This window comes from Peromyscus maniculatus, chromosome 8, assembly GCF_049852395.1.
Source record: "Peromyscus maniculatus bairdii isolate BWxNUB_F1_BW_parent chromosome 8, HU_Pman_BW_mat_3.1, whole genome shotgun sequence".
In the NCBI taxonomy this organism is placed as follows: Eukaryota; Metazoa; Chordata; class Mammalia; order Rodentia; family Cricetidae; genus Peromyscus; species Peromyscus maniculatus.
Window position 1 is genome coordinate 18,358,139 of NC_134859.1, and position 19,247 is coordinate 18,377,385.

Below are 19,247 nucleotides of genomic sequence, written 5' to 3' on the forward strand. Positions count from 1 at the left end.
AACACTCTAGTAGCTCAGCCTCGGTGTCTCTCCAGCTGTGCCCTGTACCATCTGCCAAATGACCTATTGCCCAACACCCTTATCCTCTGGCCACGCTACGATGCTCCTTGTTGTAAAGGCTTCCTTCACTTGCCGGTTTTTCTCATCTGTTGGGCTTTTGCGTGTGGCCCTGTTGTGTTCTCTTTCTATTACCTCTGAATCATCTCAGTCCACCGTGAGTCTTCTGCTACTATTGCTCTAGCTGACACAACCCTGTATCTGCAGTCACTCCACTCTGTGGGCTCACTGGGGCCGCTTCTGTGGATCCCTGTTCTGGGGCACTTCTATAGGGTGTCACATTTACGGAGCTGGATCCTGTCAGCCTCTGTGTCCTGAAACCAGGACCTGCATGTCCTCACAGTTTTCAGCAGAATATCGGTGCCCCTGACTCAAAAGGCGGTAGACACCCAGGTCCAGGCCTAGGCCCCTGCCTCCCCAATGGGACTTCAACTCCAATGCTCTCAGCTATGCGGCTGAAGATTTGGGACATACCTGCTATGTCCAGTCACCTGAGATAACACCCCTCACTCACGGGTGCTGAGATGGGATGATTTGCCAAGGGTTCAGTGTACAGCTTGCCACAAATCCTGTTTTCTTCTTCGTCAGTGTTACTTGATCCTGCAGCCCCGGATGGGCCTGAGATGTTGGGGTCAGACCTCAAAGACCAAGTCCTGGCTTTAAGGATCACACCTGGCTCACTCACCTTTTTGGCTCATGGCCGGGGCTCACTGCGCAGGCCAGGCTGGCTGGGCTCCAGGCCTTCTGACAAGCAGAAGCCCGCTGATGTTGCATGGGAAGCAGGAGATGAAGGTCCTCATGAACCTGTTATCAGTGCTATGGCTTGGGAGGAGCTCCAGCCCGATGCCCTAGGTGGCCACTTCCAGCTTTGATAGCCAGGATCTCCCCACCCGAGTACCTGAAACAGAAAAGACTTGGGAATTATGGCCGTGTATGTGTGTGTGTGTGTGTGTGTGTGTGTGTGTGCGCGCGCGCGCGCGCGCGCGCGCGCGTGCAGTGGGCAGTGAACTCCCAGGACAATGTCTATGCTTCATCTGGGTCCAAGACACACACACACACACACACACACACACACACACACACACACACACACACTGTCCCAACAATAGTCACAGAGAGCAGCTTCTTCCTTCCTTCCTTCCTTCCTTCCTTCCTTCCTTCCTTCCTTCCTTCCTTCCTTCCTTCCTTCCTTCCTTCCTTCCTTTCATGTGTATGTGTGTGTGGTGTGTATTTATAAGCATATTCACATAGGCATGAATACACATGTGTGTGGAGGCCAGAAATTGGCATCCGATGTTTTCCTCAGTCATTTTCTACCTTCTGTGTTGAGGGAGGGTCTCTCACTTGAAGCTAGGGCTTGCTGATTCAGATGGTTTAACCTAGCCAGCCAGTTTGCTCTGAGTTTTCCCCATTTCTGCTTCCTGTGTGGCAGACCCTTTTACCTACTGAGCCGTCTCCCCAGCCCCAAATGGCAGCTCTTCTAAAAAATGCTTCATTATTTGAGAATTCCATCCAGTGTGTTTTGATCATATCCATTCCCCAACTCCTCCCAGATCCACCCCGCCACCCAGCTTCATGTTCTCTCCCCCACCCCCATCAGGTTCAATTCATGCCACCCTGTGCTCCTGGGTGTGTGGCCATCTCTCCTGGGTGTGTGGGAGCAAGGATGACCCACACAGGGCCACACCCTTAAAGAGAATCCGCTTTCCCTCTCTTAGAATCTACCAGAGGCCGATAGCGCCTCAGCAAGGCTTTGTGCCCCTCCCCCTCTATACTGAGATCTGCCTGGGCTTGAGCTTGTGTGGGTCGTGTGCTCGCTGTCACACCCCTGTGAGTTCATGTGTGCTGCTGCCCTGTTGTGTTCAGAAAGCAGTTTTTCCTGTCCTCATCCACCTCCCTCCTCTGGCTCTTACAATATTCCAGATCCGTAGTCCTCTGTGATCCCTGGGCCTTGGGGAAAGGGGTATGATATAGATAGCTAAGATGTTAAAAAAAAAAAAAAAAAAAGGCTGGGCACTTGGGAGGCAGAGGCAGGCAGATCTCTGTGAGTTCAAGCCAGCCTGGTCTATAGAGTGAGTCCCAGGACAGCCAGGGCTACCCAGAGAAACCCTGTCTTGGAAAAAAAAAAAAAAAAAAAACAACAACCAAATGACAACAAAAGCAGTCATAGATGTGCAGAAAGGGAGACAGTTAGTTATGATGTACTGATGGAGCGAGTACAGCCACTATGGAAATCAGTGCAGAGGTTCCCCAAAAGCTGAAAACAGATCTACCGCATGTTACAGCTATACCATTCCTGGGCATATACCAAAGGGCTTCATGACCTACTACAGAGATACGTGCTCATCCAAGTTCATTACTGCTCTAGTCACAATAGCCAGGAAATAGAAATAACCAGCTATCCATCAGTTGATGAACAGATAAGGAAATATGGTACATTTACACAATGGAATATTCTTCAGTGGTTAAAAAAAATGAGATTCACAGGTAAATGGACAGAACTAGAAACAATCATTCTGAGCAAAGTAACCGAGCCGCAGAAACACAAATGTCACTGGCTATTGGCCAGTGGGGTCCCATAGAGTCCCCAAACGTTATAGGCCATTGCCACTACTCTTGTTACTCTCTAGAACTTGACGGTGAGAGCCTATTGCTAAAGATACCACACACTTGAGTCAGAGAATATGGAGAAACCGAGCTGCCTTCCATCTGGAAGTTCCGCCCCTACTAGCCAGCTTTCATAGCACGGGAAGGTGTGACGAATTCTACCAGAGGAGAAAAGCAGCCATCAGTCTTACCCAGCTATGAACGCTGTGAGCCATACCAATCACGGGCGTGTACAATACACTCACTAGTGCATTAGTGGCGTGGGTGCTAGGGAATAGCCAAACACTCCCTGGCGGGATCCAAGTCCCACTCCACGAGATGAAATCCACGCCTGGCACTATTACTGGGCTAAGTAGAATCTGAGGCTAAGGAGGTCTTCAGCCCCGGGAAGGGCCTACTGCTGCTATTCTGCTAAGTGGTCATAGACTCAAACAAGATGTGAGCTCTAAATACCTCCAGACACCACTTTGACACTTGCTAAGCTAATATGCAAATGAATTGTTCCCTAAACCTAGAACACTGCCCATGGAATGCAGCTCAGAACAGGCTGGAAGCAGGAACAGTCATCAGGCATGTTCAAACCTAAGGTTTGGCTTGAACCAAATGAACAATAGAACGTCTCAAGAGAGTGCTCTTCTTGGGGGTCCCTGGACCAAGGAGCCCAGAAATCCCACAGGCAGGGTGAACATTGTACCTCCCCAAATCTGTCTCTACTAGAAGCAGCTAGCTATCTGATCCCACTTCATCTTCGGGCCTTGGAATGGATAGGATACGTGGGGCTTGGACAGAAGCTTAGGGAGGGACATCTGGTGAATGGAGTAGGCAGGGGCCACCAAGACCAGGGGTGGCAGGGGCCACCAAGACCAGGGGTGGAACTCCCCAGGACTTGGGAGTCTATATATAGATTGAATTGTGTCCCACTCCCAAAGATAAGCTGAAGTCTGAACTCCTAGACCATGCCAGCATGACCATGTTTGGAAACTTTCTGAAAATAATCCTGTTAGGATATTTATATGCCCTACATATAAAGTGGCAAAAGGCAGAGTAGCCCAGAGATACCAGCACATCCATGTCCCCTGCTTCACTGTGAACTATGTGTTCACAGCATACAGGAAGTAGAGCCAAGCCAGAGATCCATCAACAGATGAGCAGATGAAGAGCACGCAGTTTAGATACACAGTGGAATTTATTTGGCCACAAAAAGAGTGAAGTTGTGACATTTGTAGAGAAGTGGATGGAACTGAAGATTATTATGTTACATAAAACAAGCCAAAGATTCAGTGTGTGTGTGTGTGTGTGTGTGTGTGTGTGTGTGTGTGTGTGTGTGTGTGTGACAGAGACAGACAGACAGAGAATGACAGTATAAAGTAGAAGAGAGGTCTAGAGAGACGACTCAGCAGAGCCTGTACTGCTGTTGCAGAGGACCAGAGTTCAGTTCCTAGTAGCCATGTTCGATGGCTCAACCTCCAGCTCCAGGTGATCCAGCGCCCTCTTCTGGCCTCCTCCAGCACCTGCACTCTTGTACACAACCTCCACTCCATTCACACAATTTAAAAAATAAAATAGTCCTTTAAAAAGAAAGCAGAGAGGCGGCTATGTGGGGGAAGAAAGAGACAATAACAGTGGGGGAGAGGACAGGGAGGCCCTTGGTCAGGTGATCAGGAGCAAAGTGCATGGAAATGTGACAGTTAGGGGCTGGAAACCAGGCTGCTTTTCCAGAGAACCCAGGTTTGATTCCCAGCACTCACATAGCAGCTCACAGCCATTGCTAATTTAAATTCTAGGGAATCTGACACCCTCTTCAGGCCTCTGAGGGGACCAGGCATACAAGTGATACACAGACATGCATGTAGAGGGGGAAAAAAAATAAAACAAAATGTGACTATCAAATCCACTATGTTGTATTCTAACTAAAAAAAAAAAAAAATTAACGGTTAAAAAAAAACCTTCCAACAAAGAGCTGGTGAGGTGTGTGCAGACCTGGGGCAGCTGGTCCTGGCATGGGTCAGTCAGGGCATCTAGGCTGAAGCCCTTACTTCTGCTTTCCTATATGTGCTACCGTGGGTCATGAAGCCAAAAAGCCAGCACTGTGTTCTGCACATCCAGGACTTGCTTAACGATTTGTTCTCTGATGAGGAATTCTGTCCCCAGTGCTATTAGACTTTCAGATTGAAATGAAATTAAATAAGTTGATGAATTGTTGGATGGTAATATATTAGAAAAGACAGAGTCCTGCTTGCATCCGGTAAATGAAATGGACCTTTAAAAATTGATTTTATAGTTGATCGATGTGAACAAATCAAGGGAAACATGCTCCTTTGATCTGTCTGGGACTCATAATTTAGTGAGTTAAGCTTTGAATGAGTCAACATCTAAATGTGCCTCGAATGTGAAATGCAGGGCTTCAAAAGAGAAAGGAGGCAAAGACCATCTCCTCTGTCCTAGAGAATACAGCCCTTCCTTCTGCCTGAGAAGCTGAGAGTCACAGAGGACCTGGCCCAGCCATAAAAACATCTAGTCACATCCCCCAAGATCTCCAAAGGAAGACCAGAGTCTCGGGAAGCATGGGCTTGCAGATGTGGACCAGGCCCTCCTATTCACTTTGGGTAGCTACTGCCAACTCCTTTGGCCATAGACCTACACCCGTGGGTCTTGATTCCTCACTAGAGAGGGAACTGACTTCTTGGAGGGAAACTCAACTAGAAACATGGCCATATGCTTGTCAGGAGTGGGGTCCAAGGCCCTGAGGCCCTAGAAAAGGCTATCTTGGGAAAAGTAGATCCCATCTGCCTGGGTGGCAGGATAGAGAGGGGTGGCCTTCCTGTGGCATGCTGTCTGCACCAAGACCCTTGTAACAGAACGTTCTCAGTCGCTCCTTACCTCTGCGCGTACCACTGATCTCCGAGTGATGTGCAGAGATGCAGTCTGTGGTCTGGGTCGGAAATGGGTTGCCACAGCCAGGCCCTGATGGACAATTTCCTGACTACAGGTGGACAGATGATCCTAAGCAGGTCTGGATGCCTGCCAGGCCACCAGGGCTAACCCAGGCTGCCCTGGGCAGCAGTTGTCAGTGAGGCTGGGGTGACTCACTATTGCCTCATACCCTGCTCAGGGGTCCCACCAATGTCGCCTGGTGAGGACTTCTCCCCTCCAGTGACACCTTTACTGGTTCTTTAGCCCAAGACTGGACAACTGGGACCTGGAGAGGCAAGAGGGACAGGCAGGCAGGGAGCAGGAGGAGTGAGTGGTACCTCTTCAAAAGGTGTGCATGGGATGGAACCGTTCTACCCTGGTGGCTTACCCCTACCTCCTATTTTGAAGGCCAGTGGCTTGGGAAGCTGCATTTTAATGCATCCCATTTAACAGAGGGAAGGGGCACCTGGATCCTGTGGCCATAGCCAAGGGGGGGGATTGGCTATGGGTTTCCAGGAGTAGGACTTCAAACAGTCTAGGGACCTTGTCTGTCCAGTCCCTGGGTGTGCATCACACTCTGCTTTGTCTGTTTAGACCTCACTCATATGCCTTCACAGACGCCATCTATGACCAGTTCCCCAGCTAGAATCTGCAGACTATATGATGCCCTCAACCCTTGGTGACACATGAACATTCTCTGACTGAGACATTCTCGCCGCCCTGCTGAGACAGTCCAGCACTGCACCCATGTGACCATGAGCTCCTGCTGGGAGCCTGGCAGGCAATGTCCCAGAGGCCGAGTGGGTGGCAACCCACTGTGCTGGCCCCCCAGGAAGCTGATCTTCTCCCTCTCCGTGGGCCCCACTGCCCGCTCCAGCAGCAGAGGCCAGGAAGTGGGCTGGCCAGTGTTTATTGGGTTACTGCTGTGTACCAGATCCCTAGACATAAGCCGAGAAGCCGAGACAGGGTGGGATCTTCCCAAAAGAAGGCCCACTGATTCACTTGAGAAGGGATTCACTTGGGAAGGAAGCTGGGTACGTTAGGCTCAGGACACAGCTGAGTTGAGCTCGCCAATCAGAGGTAGCAAAAGAAACAGAGGGCGTCTGGCTGGAGTCGGCCTCCGTTTGCTCTTGAATACCCACAGAGCCTCATAGCATCGAGGTTTCTCCTAGTCAGGGGTTGAGGGGAGGGGCTTTGTCCCTGGCAGCCACTGAGCACCTCTGACAAGGTGTCATAGGTGTGGGTCTCAGCTAGGGTAGAGGTCCCCACAAACTGTGCTTGAGACCATCTCTGGGGAGACCATGAGGCCACTGTCCTGTTGCCATGGCTCCAGGCAGCTGCTAATCCTCTCCTGGGGCTGGACCTCTCTGCCGTGTCCCCAAGCGGGCCTCACCTTATTTGATCCTCCTTGGCAGAGCGGCCTGAGGTAAGGTATTCCTGCCCAGGGCAAAGGTCACCAAGAAGGCAGAAGCAGGCCTCCAGCAACCAGACCTCCTGTCTGTTATCATGGGCTCCAGGAGGGCCTAGGCAGCCCCAGCATCCTTCCTGTGCAGGGGCTCTGTCCTTTTCACCGTCAGCAACTCCTGCCGGTGGAATCCCGGGACCTTGCGGGGGGAAGTGGGAACATGACGACAGTGCTCAGGCCTGGCAGGCCTTAAAGTGGTTGGTGGCGGGGTACACTGGGGCTGAGCAGGGAGCCTGGAGAGCAGAGGGAGCCGATGCCAGAACTTGGAGCCTCCACTTCCCTGAGAGCTGTAGCATACAAGCACGGTTTAAACCAAGTGTCTCCAGAGAGGGGAAAGACTTGGGTAAGCAGGGCAGACGCTGAGGGAGCCCTGGCCCAGCCTCTAGTCCCCAGAACCCAGCCTGGGAAGGTGGACAATAGTTTCTCCACAAGACGTGAGGGGTGGGTGGCAGGGATCTTTGAGACTTGCCCTGTGAGCCAGACTGCTTTGTCTCTGCGGCCTGGAGGCCCAGGAATCCTGGGGCTGCCCGCTGACCGAAAACCTTACCGTAGTCAGTCCAAAGTGTTCTCCGGACTGGCTTGTCACTACCACAAGGTCTCAGCAGGGGAGGACGTGGTTTACTGGGAACCCAGCTCCTTGTCTGGGCCCTCAGTTCCTTCAGCTGCATAGTAAGGAGGCTGGCCAAGGGCATTCCTGGGCACATGGAGTTCCCATGGTGCCTAAAGACCCCGAATCTCCCCTCTGTGGACTGGTTCCTGATGGCAGAGTCAAGCAATGTGCACTGGAGCCCTCCCGTTGCAGAGAAAGGCTGCTTTCCTCTCGATTTTTCTCAGGGGGCCCCTGCTGGCCTGTGGAATGGAAGGTGGCCGCCACTAGCACCTGCATAGAAGTCTCTAGAGTGCTGGCCAAGGCCGGGCAGCCGAAGAGACAAAGACATTACTCAGAGAAGAGGCAGCAGAGAGATCCGGGAACCAGCCCCTGGGATTAGTGGGGACCAAGAGGCACCAGGCTCTTTGTGTATGGTAAACACAACAGAGCTTAAAACAAAACCTGAACTCTCAGGCTAGGCCCCTTTGCTGAGTGTGTCTTGACACCACATTCCTTCAGGGAGACACTCGGGACCCAGGACCCATCCTTTCATCTGTCGCTCTGGATACTCGTTACTTCCTGGCTCCGGCCCTTGTATTAAATCCCCACATGGACAGCCAGCCCACTGGTGTGTCCCCCCCCCCCCCCCCCCCCGCCACGGGCTGTCTGATGAGGAGGCACCTGCTTGTCTCTTGTGAACCTTAGGCCAACAAAACAGGGCAGAGCTGGCCCCCGGGCCAGTATGACAGACTGTGGGAAGTAGCCTGCCCTAGAGAAGGAACAGTGGTTTCTCCTAGCCTGCTGCCACAGGGCCCGAGAGAAGGCCTGACCTGAATTCCATGAGGTGAGGAGTGAGGCCTGGCCACCCACCCCTCAGTGGCCAACCTATAGAGCTTGTCCTCATATGAGACTCTGAGAGTGAGGTCCGCTCTGACTCGGCCTGTGCGCCACTAGTACCAGCCCACAGGAGGCCTGAAGGCCAAAGGCAACCCTGTGCCCAGCCAGCCGCACCTCTGGTTCAGAAGTGGCAGCCAGAAGCCAGCTCCTGTCACCCCTCAACCCATGTCCCACGATAGGAAAACACTCTGAGAAGGAGCCAACCTCCAGGCGGCCGAGCAAGGTCATGAGGGTGTGTGTGCCGGGGTTTCAGATGTGGGTAGGCTCAGTCTACGCCAGCAAAGAGACCAGCCAGCTAGAAACATGGATCCTGCCTGCCTGTCTGCTGGGCACACACACTCCGCTGATGATGGAGTATGAGGCGTGGTCAGGTGGAGATCACCCTCAGTGGGGTCCTGTTGGAGATCTTGGTTGGTGGGAAGGTGGGTTCCAGAGCAAGGCTCCCTTATCTGTCTTTGTCACCCCGGTTGGAGGAGCCCAGGCCAGGTGAGCAGCCAACAGGGATGCTACCAGGAAGCGGCCCCTTGTGACACAGAACAAGGAGCCACACCGGGACCACCGCCTGTGTAGGGCTCCCTCGCTCAGCCACAGAGCTTCTCTCTGCCCAGGGGGCCTTCACACCTGCCGGTTTCTGCCCCAGTCTCTTCCTGGCTGTGTGTGGGTGTTGTACCTGAGTGTATGTCTGTGCACTACATGTGTGCCTGGTGCCCACAGAAGTCAGAAGAAGACATTAAATTCCCCGAAACTGGAGTTACAGACCATTTCGAGCTACCATGTGGGTGCTGGGAATCGAATCCTGGTCCTGCAGCCAGTGCTCTTAACTGTCGAGCCACCTCTCCGGTCCCTAGAATTTTCTGTGTTAAGTTGTTGTTGTTGTTACCTCTGCTACACACTGAGCTGGTGAGAGAGGTATTGTTTTTGTTCCCAGCTGTGTCTGGCCCACTGGGAATGCTCAGAAATGGTCTCCCACTTAAACGCAGAGAGGGTCCTTAGGGTTACTTCCCCAGCCTAAGGACTCTGGACATTCCACTGGACCCCAGCCTGTTTCCTCATCCCACACAGTCACCCAGGCCACCTCAGAACATCTGGTGCCTCACTCACGTCATGTCCATCTCTAGCAGAGACTCTGGGTATCCAGGATGGCTCAGTCTGCCTTGGTGTGCCCTGTGGAGCACCAGAGAGGGCAGATGTCAGCTGCTGGGAGCAATGGGCTGGACGCCACCATCCCCAGCCAGAGAGGAGCCCGCCTCAGTCTGCCCTCAGAACTCCTCAGAACAGTGGAGGTGTCCTTATGGCAGGATCTGTACAGCCTCCTCGGGAAGCTGACAGTCACTTATGAAATGGAGCCCAGGATTAAGGGAAAGGTTGAAATTGTCCTAAACATGGAGTCCAAGTCTGGCTGGGGAGGAGTACTATGAGGAGCTGGAGCATGGGCAATCTCCATGTGGTTGGGTCTCTTCATCACAAACCTAATCCAAATTCCATGGAGAAAATGTAGAACCATAGAACACCTGAGAAAGCCCAGGCACCGCCTACCTGATCGGCTGAAGCATCTCCACTTGGGGACAAGCAGTGTGTGGCTGACCCTCATATCCTTTGGCCAGGTCTTGATATCATGTGGATGTATGGCATCTCAGCTGTTCTTGGTGGGACTGCTGGACTTCAGGTCAGGTTAAAGAACTGCGTGCAGACTCCAGGGCCAGGAAGCTGCTGGGACAGCCTCTGTGTCTAGCTGAGGGACTCAACTGAAGAGTCAGTAACTCTTCAGTGAGCCTAGCGCCCAGTCCCACTCCCAGGTCTGCCAGCTCAGAGAATCCCAGGCGCCAGCACTCTGCCTTGAGGATTCCCGGGAGGACTCTTCTCAGACTCTCCAGGCATTAGAGGGTCTCCTTTCAACCTTAAGCTTTCCGTCACAGCCCAAAGTTGTTGGAAAGAGGATGGGATGGGGCGTGGTCTAAGCCACTGACAACCGTCCTAGGGCTACGAAAAGGTTTTGGGGGAGACCGATAGATAGATGTGACTTGGGCCATACGGGGGGCTAGGCAGATGAAGTTGCCGAGACAGGAGTCCCACCCAGACAACCCGACTCTACTGCCTAGACCCCCCCACTCCTCTCGAAAACCCCCTTTCTCGCCCTGCCCGCGGGAACTCGCCCCTCCTTACCCCGCCTCCCCACCCTACCCGAGGCGCTCGCCCCGCCCTGCCCCGCCCCACCCCCTTCATCTCCTCTACCCTCTCCCTCCCCCTAGCCTGAGGGCGGGCGCCGACCTCCTACTGCAATCGAGTGAGCGCAATGCTCTTGGAGCCCGAGGGCGCTGCCCGCTTGCGAAGTGCCGCCGCCGTGCCCGCCGTCTCCGGCTTGGGCACTCTGTCCCGCACAGGTCTGTCGCTTCCTCCCGCTGTCTCTGCACACAGCCCGGGCCTGGGGTCCCGCCATTGGGACGGACCCTGCCTGCGGCGCACAGGATCCCCAAGCTCCGCTGGGCATCTGCGGGGATCACCTGCCTCAGCCCCAGTTCCTCTGGCGTCCTCTCCCCAACCTGGGAGCGGCATCCCTCTGCCTTTTCTCTCGCGACCCGCCGGCCTCGGAGACCCGGAGGCCGCCCGGTGTGCCTGGGTCAGGTTAGAAGCCACAAGGGACCCAGATGTCTCCCTCTGCTCATGCACCCTCGGGTCCGATCTCTCTGTGGCGCGCGCCCCCAGTGCCAGGGAGGGTGGCGGACTGGACAAACGCCGAGGCCTCAGGAGACGCGGGCTCGGAGGGAAGGTGGGAGGGCGCAAAGGGGGCATCAGGCAGACTAGGAGGTCTGCAGCTGGACACCGGGGGGTGGGGGACGGTCGGGGAGAAGCAGCGGCGTGCACATTCGGGTCTGCTGGTGGCGGGCATAGTGGGGCTAGACATGGGGCTGCGTGCGGCCTGACACGCAGAGAGGCCCTACGGGATCTAGGGTCCCTGCGATTGTTTGCGCGGAGGAGGGAGTCTGAGTACACACCTGCCCTCTGAGAACCGAGTCCCCACTTGGCCAGGGAGGGGCACTTGTGTCCTGGAGTCCACCGGTCCTCCATCCATCCCGCCCCTCCGTGGGATCGAGAACGTCCTGGAACTTTCCTTGGTGTGTAGTGCGCCTCCCTGTCACCCGTTGTGTGACTTAGGGTGATGAGGGTCAGAACCCAGGTGCCCAAAGTCAGACATGGGAACTGTTGCTGAGCAACAGAACGCGTCGCGGGGTCAGGTGGGATGCAGTGGAGCTTCCAGTAGCACCAATGACCGACAATTAGATTCCCCATAAAGTAAAGGCCCAGATTTCTGAGGAAATGGGCTGGAGATGGGAATAACCTCCTCCAGGGCAGGGAGACCCACCTGAGAGCTCCTTGGCGGGATCGTGCGATCCCAGCTTCCCGGCTGGTCTTATACCTGCCTCACTTTCCCCCTGCCCTGGTCCAAGCTGCCTCCAAACGTGTTCAGAGTGTATTTGGGGAAAGGCAACCGGAGAGGTGTTGCTAATGGCTGGGGGTGGGGGTGGGGGGAGGGTGTCTGACTCCAGTCCCACCCTCAGCAAAGCAGGAGGGGGCAGAAGCATGCGGGACTTGACACTTACATCTCCAAATGAATAAGGTGGCAGTCATTTCATCCCTCTGGCGACTCTACATTTGTATGGACTCGCTTACACCTGAAGCCTGGGCTCAAGGCAGCACCAAGCTCCCCAAGATCACAGGGCAGGTATTGGGGTAGGGGCCAGGACCTGCTGGGGAAGATGCACGGGAGGGTGGGTTTGATTGTCTAAGAAGGTCTTTAGCTGGACTCTGGATGTGAAACCGCCTCATTCGCTCCTCCCTCCCACAGTGGAAATGGCCTGAGGGGCAATTTTCCCGTGAACATGTAATTCTTGTGAATAAGAAGATTGCTCTTTTAAAAACGGTTCTTGCAGAATTATAGTCTAAGAGGCAGGCGCAGCTCTAGGGCCTATTTTGTTCTTTGTAGCTCTGAGACTGGTTGGGAGTTCAGTGTTTGTCTAGAAGGCAAGGGCTGGTAGCCTGCTAAATCACTCCTGGGCTCTGGGCAGCAGTGAGGAGGGATGGGCGAGGGAGAAACCTCAGAGAAGCGTAGAGAAAAATCAGAGCCAGACTACCCTGCTACCCCAAGCCAGAGCCTGTTGGGGAGGTCCTGAGCCCATCAGCTCTTTCCTCAACAGTGGACAGCTCATCTTCAGGGGCTGATCCTTCACCTTCAATCAGCCCTTGTCAGCTCCCTTGTCCAGTCTTTTGGGGAGAGGTGACCCATGGCCTCTGCAGCAGGTCCATGCCTATTGGCCATGTGAAATACATTTTAGTACTCCTGGCTGCACCATAGTCCTTTTTAGGATAGATCTCTGCAGGGGTCCATGGCATCTGTGAGCATTGCTTTAGAAGTCCCATATAGATACTTCTCGAGACTAGCCCCTGGGAGCCAATCAGCAGTCCCATCTACTGGCCTCCAAGGAAGCCCCTGTCTAAATGTCTGAGAAAAGGCCATTCCCATGGTTTCCTGCTGAAGCTATATATGATATGGGCCCCAGCTGAAGCCATTCTTGTCCCCAACACAGGGACACCCTTCCAGACCAGGGCTTCAATGCCAATGAGTTCAGTGAGCTGTCATGTGGGTGCTGGGAATTGAACCTAGTCTCCTCTGGAAGAGCAGCTAGTGCTCTCAAAGCCATCTCTCCAGCCATTCTCCTTACTTAATACCAAGTTTCATGTATCATAGGCTGGTAATGGAAAAGGGGGAGCCAGGTAATGGGATAATTCCATGAAGTCTATTTGAAGGTCAAAGGAATTTATTCAGGGTTTAACTCACAACAAGAATAATTGAGTTGGTCACAGAATCCAGGAGGGGTGGGGCACGATCCAACTCCGTTCTCAGGAGAGCTCTGCTTTGATCCGCAGCACCAGCATCCAAGACCATGAGGTAGTGAAGAGAGAGGAGCACGACTCCTCCCAGGGCTTAAGGGGGGGGGCAGGTACCTCACAGTTACCTGCTGCCTCACTGGGGTGGTGCTTCAGGGTGAAGCACAGACAACCACCCCTACAGCCTGGCCTCAAACTTAGAATCTCATCAGGAAGACCTTGGGTTTCTAATCCTCTGTCTCAGCCTTTTCCGAGTGCTGGACTCACAAGCCTGTGCTAGTCCACCTGGTTTATGCATTGTTAGGAACTGAACCCAGGTAATCATGCATGCTAGTCAATCACTCTACATTCCCAGCCCTACCTTTGGCCTTTTTCTTTTCTTTCCTTTTTTTATTAAATAAGGTTTGTCACGTACCTCTTGCCTTATCTTTGCTGATGGAGTAGTATTATCGTTGCCACTGTTTGTGGTGTTTCCATGATGTGTCCTACTGATATTCTTCAGGATTTTCTGCCGCTCAGTGGTGATGCTGGTGTATTGTGATGTAATCCACTGAAGCCATGATTAGCCAGGAGGTGGCATCTAGCATCTTCTCCAAAAGATAGTTTCATCCTTCCCCTTTGTCCTGTGGCTCCTGCTTCTTCTTCCTGTTGCTTCCATGTCTGCATCTTCTCAGCATCCCTCAGTGTCTTCTATTTTACCAATTCTCTCCTCAACATTATCTACATTAGAATTGGTCTTGATTTTTGTGGACTTGTTGTTGTTTATTTAAATGACTATATTTTCCACTTTTTAAAGATGTTTTATTTTAAATTATGTGTGTCTATGTGTGCTAATGTGCATGTAAGGAGGCCAGAGGATCCTGGAACTGGAGTGACAAGCAGTTGTGAGCTGCCTGACGTAAGTGTGGGGATCCAATTTGGGTCCTCTGCAAGAACAGTCTACACTCTGAACAGATGGGCCCACTCTCCTGGCACTAAATGACTGTATTTTTCATACCCAAGTTCTTGACTTCAAAGTAGGGGAACCTGCTCTGTTTACTCCATACTCCTTATAATATTTTATTCATGCTTTACTCAAAGATCTTACACTTACTGAAACATGTTCCAGGCATACTAGTTAAATCATCTTGTTTTATTTCCACTGCTGGTCCCCTTCTCCTTGGTTCTCCAGGTCATATTCCTTAGCACCCGTGAGCCTTGAGAACTTGGACTTTGGTGCATTGGCTTGTGGGGGGAACATTTTCATTTCCTTGATGCTACTGCTGCTGTTCACTCCAGGATCCCCATTCTCCAGCCTGCCTTTTCCTGTTCTTCACATTGCAGTTGCTTCTGCTTGATCCTGGTCACCCCACGACTAGGTCCTGCCCTGACGGCTGTTGGAGTGTCCCATGTCTATGGCTCAGGCCATTACAGATCAGCTGAGCAGGGCCAGGTTTCAGAGAGCAGCACAGCTAAGGGACAGCCTGGCCCAGGCCGAGGGCTCCTGCCTCCCTAGCCCAGGCCGAGGGCTCCTGCCTCCCTGGCCCGGGCCGAGGGCTCCTGCCTCCCTGGCCCGGGCCGAGGGCTCCTGCCTCCCTGGCCCGGGCCGAGGGCTCCTGCCTCCCTGGCCCGGGCTGAGGGCTCCTGCCTCCCTAGCTCAGGCTGAGGGCTCCTGCCTCCCTAGCCCAGGCTGAGGGCTCCTGCCTCCCTGGCCCAGGCTGAGGGCTCCTGCCTCCCTAGATCAGGCTGAGGGCTCCTGCCTCGCCAGGGCCTGTCCCTGGCCTGTGTCCTCCAGGTACTTCAGTCCCTTGCTGATTGCCCAACCATAGGCATCAGTCCTGCCCACCTCCTTCTCCCCCAGCAACAGAGGTGTTTATTTTTTCTTGGGCATCTTCGCTTTTATGAAAGACTTCAAACACAAAGAAACGCAAAGCCAGTGAGAGTGTATGTACCTGCCACTCATCTGTCAGGCACTGTCCTCCCACACCTGCCTCTCTGCTCTCTCCACAAAGCCCACGCACTGGCCCTGGGTCCTCACTCTGCTTGCCTGGCTCTGCCACGTGGTGGGCTGTGCGCCCCCTCAAATGCTATGCCCGAAGCCTGGTGTGTTCCTGGTAAGCTGTTACGTCTGCTCGAGTTAGACACCTTCCTGTTCCACACTGCGCAGTAAGCCTGGCCTTAAGGATATCTGCCATTGCTGAGACAGACCTTTGCCCTGGGCAGGCAGCACCCTCAACCAGGTGGACTCGGGTGAGAAGTGGGCCAGCCACTGTATAGTACCGGGACCTCTGGGGTCACCGCTGCTTTGGAGAGGCTCAGACCCTACTAGGGGTGGAAACTGTCTGCTGGGAACAGCATTCCCTAGGATCTCCTGTTTCGGGGAAGGCCCCACCCCAGTAACCTTGGACTTATTGGCAGAGCAGGCCTAGGATGCCGCATGTGTTGGGTATGACTGGCTTAGCCCAGCCATGGCATCTCATCCTCCCCATCCTTCTCTATTGGCCACTTCTCCTCATAGTTTTGGGCCCCCTGGGGAAGTGATACCCACTGAGCTTATGTCACTGTCCTGAAATGCTGCCCTCCAGGGCTCTGAGAAGTTTTAGAGTGAGGGCGCTGAATAGCAGACCAAGCTAGGGGAGTCATAGGTTGTGGGTCATAGGGCAGCCACTGTAGTGTCAGTATTGATAGGTAATGACCCTCTTGGCTCACTGAGCCACCCATCCTCTTGTCCCCACAGTGGCTTCTTCTTTCTCCCCAGCTTATTTTCCAAACAATTTGCTTAATGTGATTCCCAGCCAAGTTGAACATGACGAATGGTTGTTTACCCACCACCGTCGGGCGGGCGGGCCGGGAACGGTTGGAGGAAGGAATGCCTGAATGTGTACACTCACGATGCCCTCTTCTCTTGCAGAGACACACAGGGGCTGGTGACTGGCCTGAAGCTGGCAGCATGGAGCCCCTCTTTCCAGCTTCCACGCCCAGCTGGAATGCCTCGGCTGCTTCCAGTGGTAACCGTAACTGGTCCCTGGTGGGCCCAGTATCATCGATGGGAGCTCCGGGGATACTAGTGCCTGTGCTCTACTTACTGGTGTGCACGGTGGGGCTGGGGGGAAACACACTGGTCATCTATGTGGTGCTGCGGCATGCCAAGATGAAGACAGTTACGAACGTATACATCCTGAACCTGGCCGTGGCCGACGTATTGTTTATGTTGGGGCTTCCCTTCCTGGCTACACAGAACGCCATCTCCTACTGGCCCTTTGGCTCCTTCCTATGCCGCCTGGTCATGACGCTGGATGGCATCAACCAGTTCACCAGCATCTTCTGCCTGATGGTCATGAGTGTTGACCGCTACCTGGCTGTGGTCCACCCTCTCCGCTCAGCCCGGTGGCGTCGCCCACGGGTAGCCAAGCTGGCTAGCGCTGCTGTCTGGGTCTTCTCACTGCTCATGTCTCTGCCCCTCTTGGTCTTCGCAGATGTCCAGGAGGGCTGGGGCACCTGCAACCTGAGCTGGCCGGAGCCTGTGCAACTGTGGGGTGCAGCCTTCATCACCTACACGTCTGTGCTGGGCTTCTTTGGGCCCCTGCTGGTCATCTGTCTGTGCTACCTGCTCATTGTGGTGAAGGTGAAGGCCGCCGGTGTACGCGTGGGCTCCTCCCGGCGACGGCGCTCAGAGCGCAAGGTGACTCGTATGGTGGTGGTGGTGGTGCTGGTGTTCGTGGGCTGCTGGCTGCCTTTCTTCATTGTCAACATCGTCAACCTGGCCTTCACGCTGCCTGAGGAGCCCGTCTCCGCTGGCCTCTACTTCTTCGTGGTGGTCTTGTCTTACGCCAACAGCTGTGCCAACCCCCTGCTCTATGGCTTTCTCTCTGATAACTTCCGCCAGAGCTTCCGGAAGGTTCTGTGCCTGCGTAGAGGATACGGGATGGAGGATGCAGATGTCGTAGAACCACAGCCGGACAAGAGTGGGCGGCCGCAGGCCACACTGCCCACACGCAGCTGTGAGGCCAACGGACTCATGCAGACCAGCAGGCTTTGAGTGCCCCGCCCCGGAGCACCCTGGTCCTGCCAGGCCTCTCTGATGTCGCCCTCTGGGATGTGAGTGTGCCGACATACTCTTGTGCCCAGTCTGCAAGCTGGACTCCTCTTGGTAGCAGTGTGAAGGCAGCTGCCTGGGGCTAAGCCAAGGGTGGGCAGCACAGTTGGGGTCCTGGGTGCCTGACCATCTCTTCCACCAAAATGTTCTGCCAGGCCAGGGTCTGAGAGTTTGGAGATCGCGAGATGGGCTTGGCGGGGAGCAAGGGCTCAGGTTTGCCCCCTGGAAATATTCAGGCACCTTCACCGGCGCTGTGGCGCAGCTGTCAGCCTCTCGGGCCAAGAGGCAGTTTTCCAGGAGGCAGCCACGAGATGCTCGTGTAAACTGTTGGTCTGTGTCGGTGACTGCCCACCCTGGAGCTGTGCTGGGATGCTGGCCCCCGGCCACTGCTCCATCCATGTTCTGCTTACACGGAAGCCAAAGGAGAGGTAACCACGTGTGCTCGGCCCCAGCCTCTGCTCACAGAGCTCCTAGGCCCCTGTGATCTTGCAGCTGCGTGTACTTCGAGGCAACAGTTGAGGAAAAGCCGCACCGGCCCCGGGACAAAGGAGATAAAACCCTGGGGGCCTATTCTGGCCTTTCCCCATCTTTCTCCAGCGTGAGGAAAGTGAGGCCGTGGGCTCCGCGGTGGGAATGGGTGTGCGGGGCCGACAGGTGGTGAAGAGCAGGAAGATGAGTGAATAAACACACATGGCAAAGAGTGGACAGAGGAACAGACTCCCCGGGATCTGGTCTGTACAGAGTGGCCCCTGAGGGTGACCCTGGGGAAAGACTCTACAGAGGCTTCCCTGAGGTTCAGAGACTGTGAGGACACACAGGGGACTTAATCGCCCTCCTTCTCCTTAAGGCAGAATGCTAGGCCCTGTTCTTGGAGAGGGAGCAGGGGGAGCAGGTAGCAACGGGCACTGCTCCCAGTGCAAACAGCACAGCCTGGAGAGACCTACGTGTGCGCGTGCAAATGCCAGTGCCAGTGAGGGCCGAGGCCCTGGGGAGCCTGCGGTCCCTCCCCAGGCTCCTCCAGCAGCTTCTCCACTCCGGCCCCAGAATGCCCTCAAAGAGCCCCCACGTCCGCATTTTTACTGGGGTCCCCAGGGCACCCTTGGGCCTTTCTGAAGCTGGAGAAAGAAGTTAATCCAATTAGTCTCCTGCTCTGGGCCGCCCTGCCTGGCAATGCCTGGCTCCCTAGGAGGGTGTAGAGGCCAGGCCAGGAGGACAGGGCAGAGGAAGGCTGTGGGAGCTGCTGGGTCTCCAATGGGACCCCTCCCGAGACAGATGCCAAGCCTGGAAGGCACCTGTGTCCGACAACCTGCCCCTGAATAAATAATAATAATAATAAATAGAAATAAAAGTGTTTAATGACTTTTATTTCTAAATAAAAAAGTGAATGAATAGAAAACAAAGTGTTGGATTCTTTCCCAAAGCAAATGTTGTCTGTGGATCCAAGTGAGGTCAGCTCAAAGCAGAGAACCCCATAAATACAATGCCATCAGCTCCCAGAGAGCTGACCTCACATAGGAAGGTGGGGGCAATTCCAGCTGGAGGTTCTGGACTCCGTTCTCAGGAGCTGATGGCAAGACCCGCCCCACCCACCAATGTCAGCGTCTCAAAGAGGAGTGTTCCTAAAAGAAACTGAAGCCACTTTACCCTGTCAGCCTCTGCCCACCATTGAAACCCCTGGAATTGGGCCACAAAGGGGAACCACACCAAATGGCTCAGGAGAGTGAGTTTGGCAAAGGGGGTTCCTGACCAGACGAAAGTAC

At 54.2% G+C, this 19,247-nt stretch overlaps 1 protein-coding gene across 1 annotated transcript; it reads left to right on the forward strand.

Moving 5' to 3' along the window:
* The first annotated feature begins 10,757 nt into the window (after window positions 1–10,757).
* Sstr5 (somatostatin receptor 5) lies at window positions 10,758–18,792 on the forward strand. Its single transcript, XM_006999050.4, has 2 exons — window positions 10,758–10,909; window positions 16,303–18,792. Exon 2 carries the CDS (start codon window positions 16,342–16,344, stop codon window positions 17,428–17,430), a length of 1,089 nt encoding a protein of 362 aa, XP_006999112.4. The 5' UTR covers window positions 10,758–10,909; window positions 16,303–16,341; the 3' UTR covers window positions 17,431–18,792.
* Window positions 18,793–19,247: the final 455 nt, after the last annotated feature.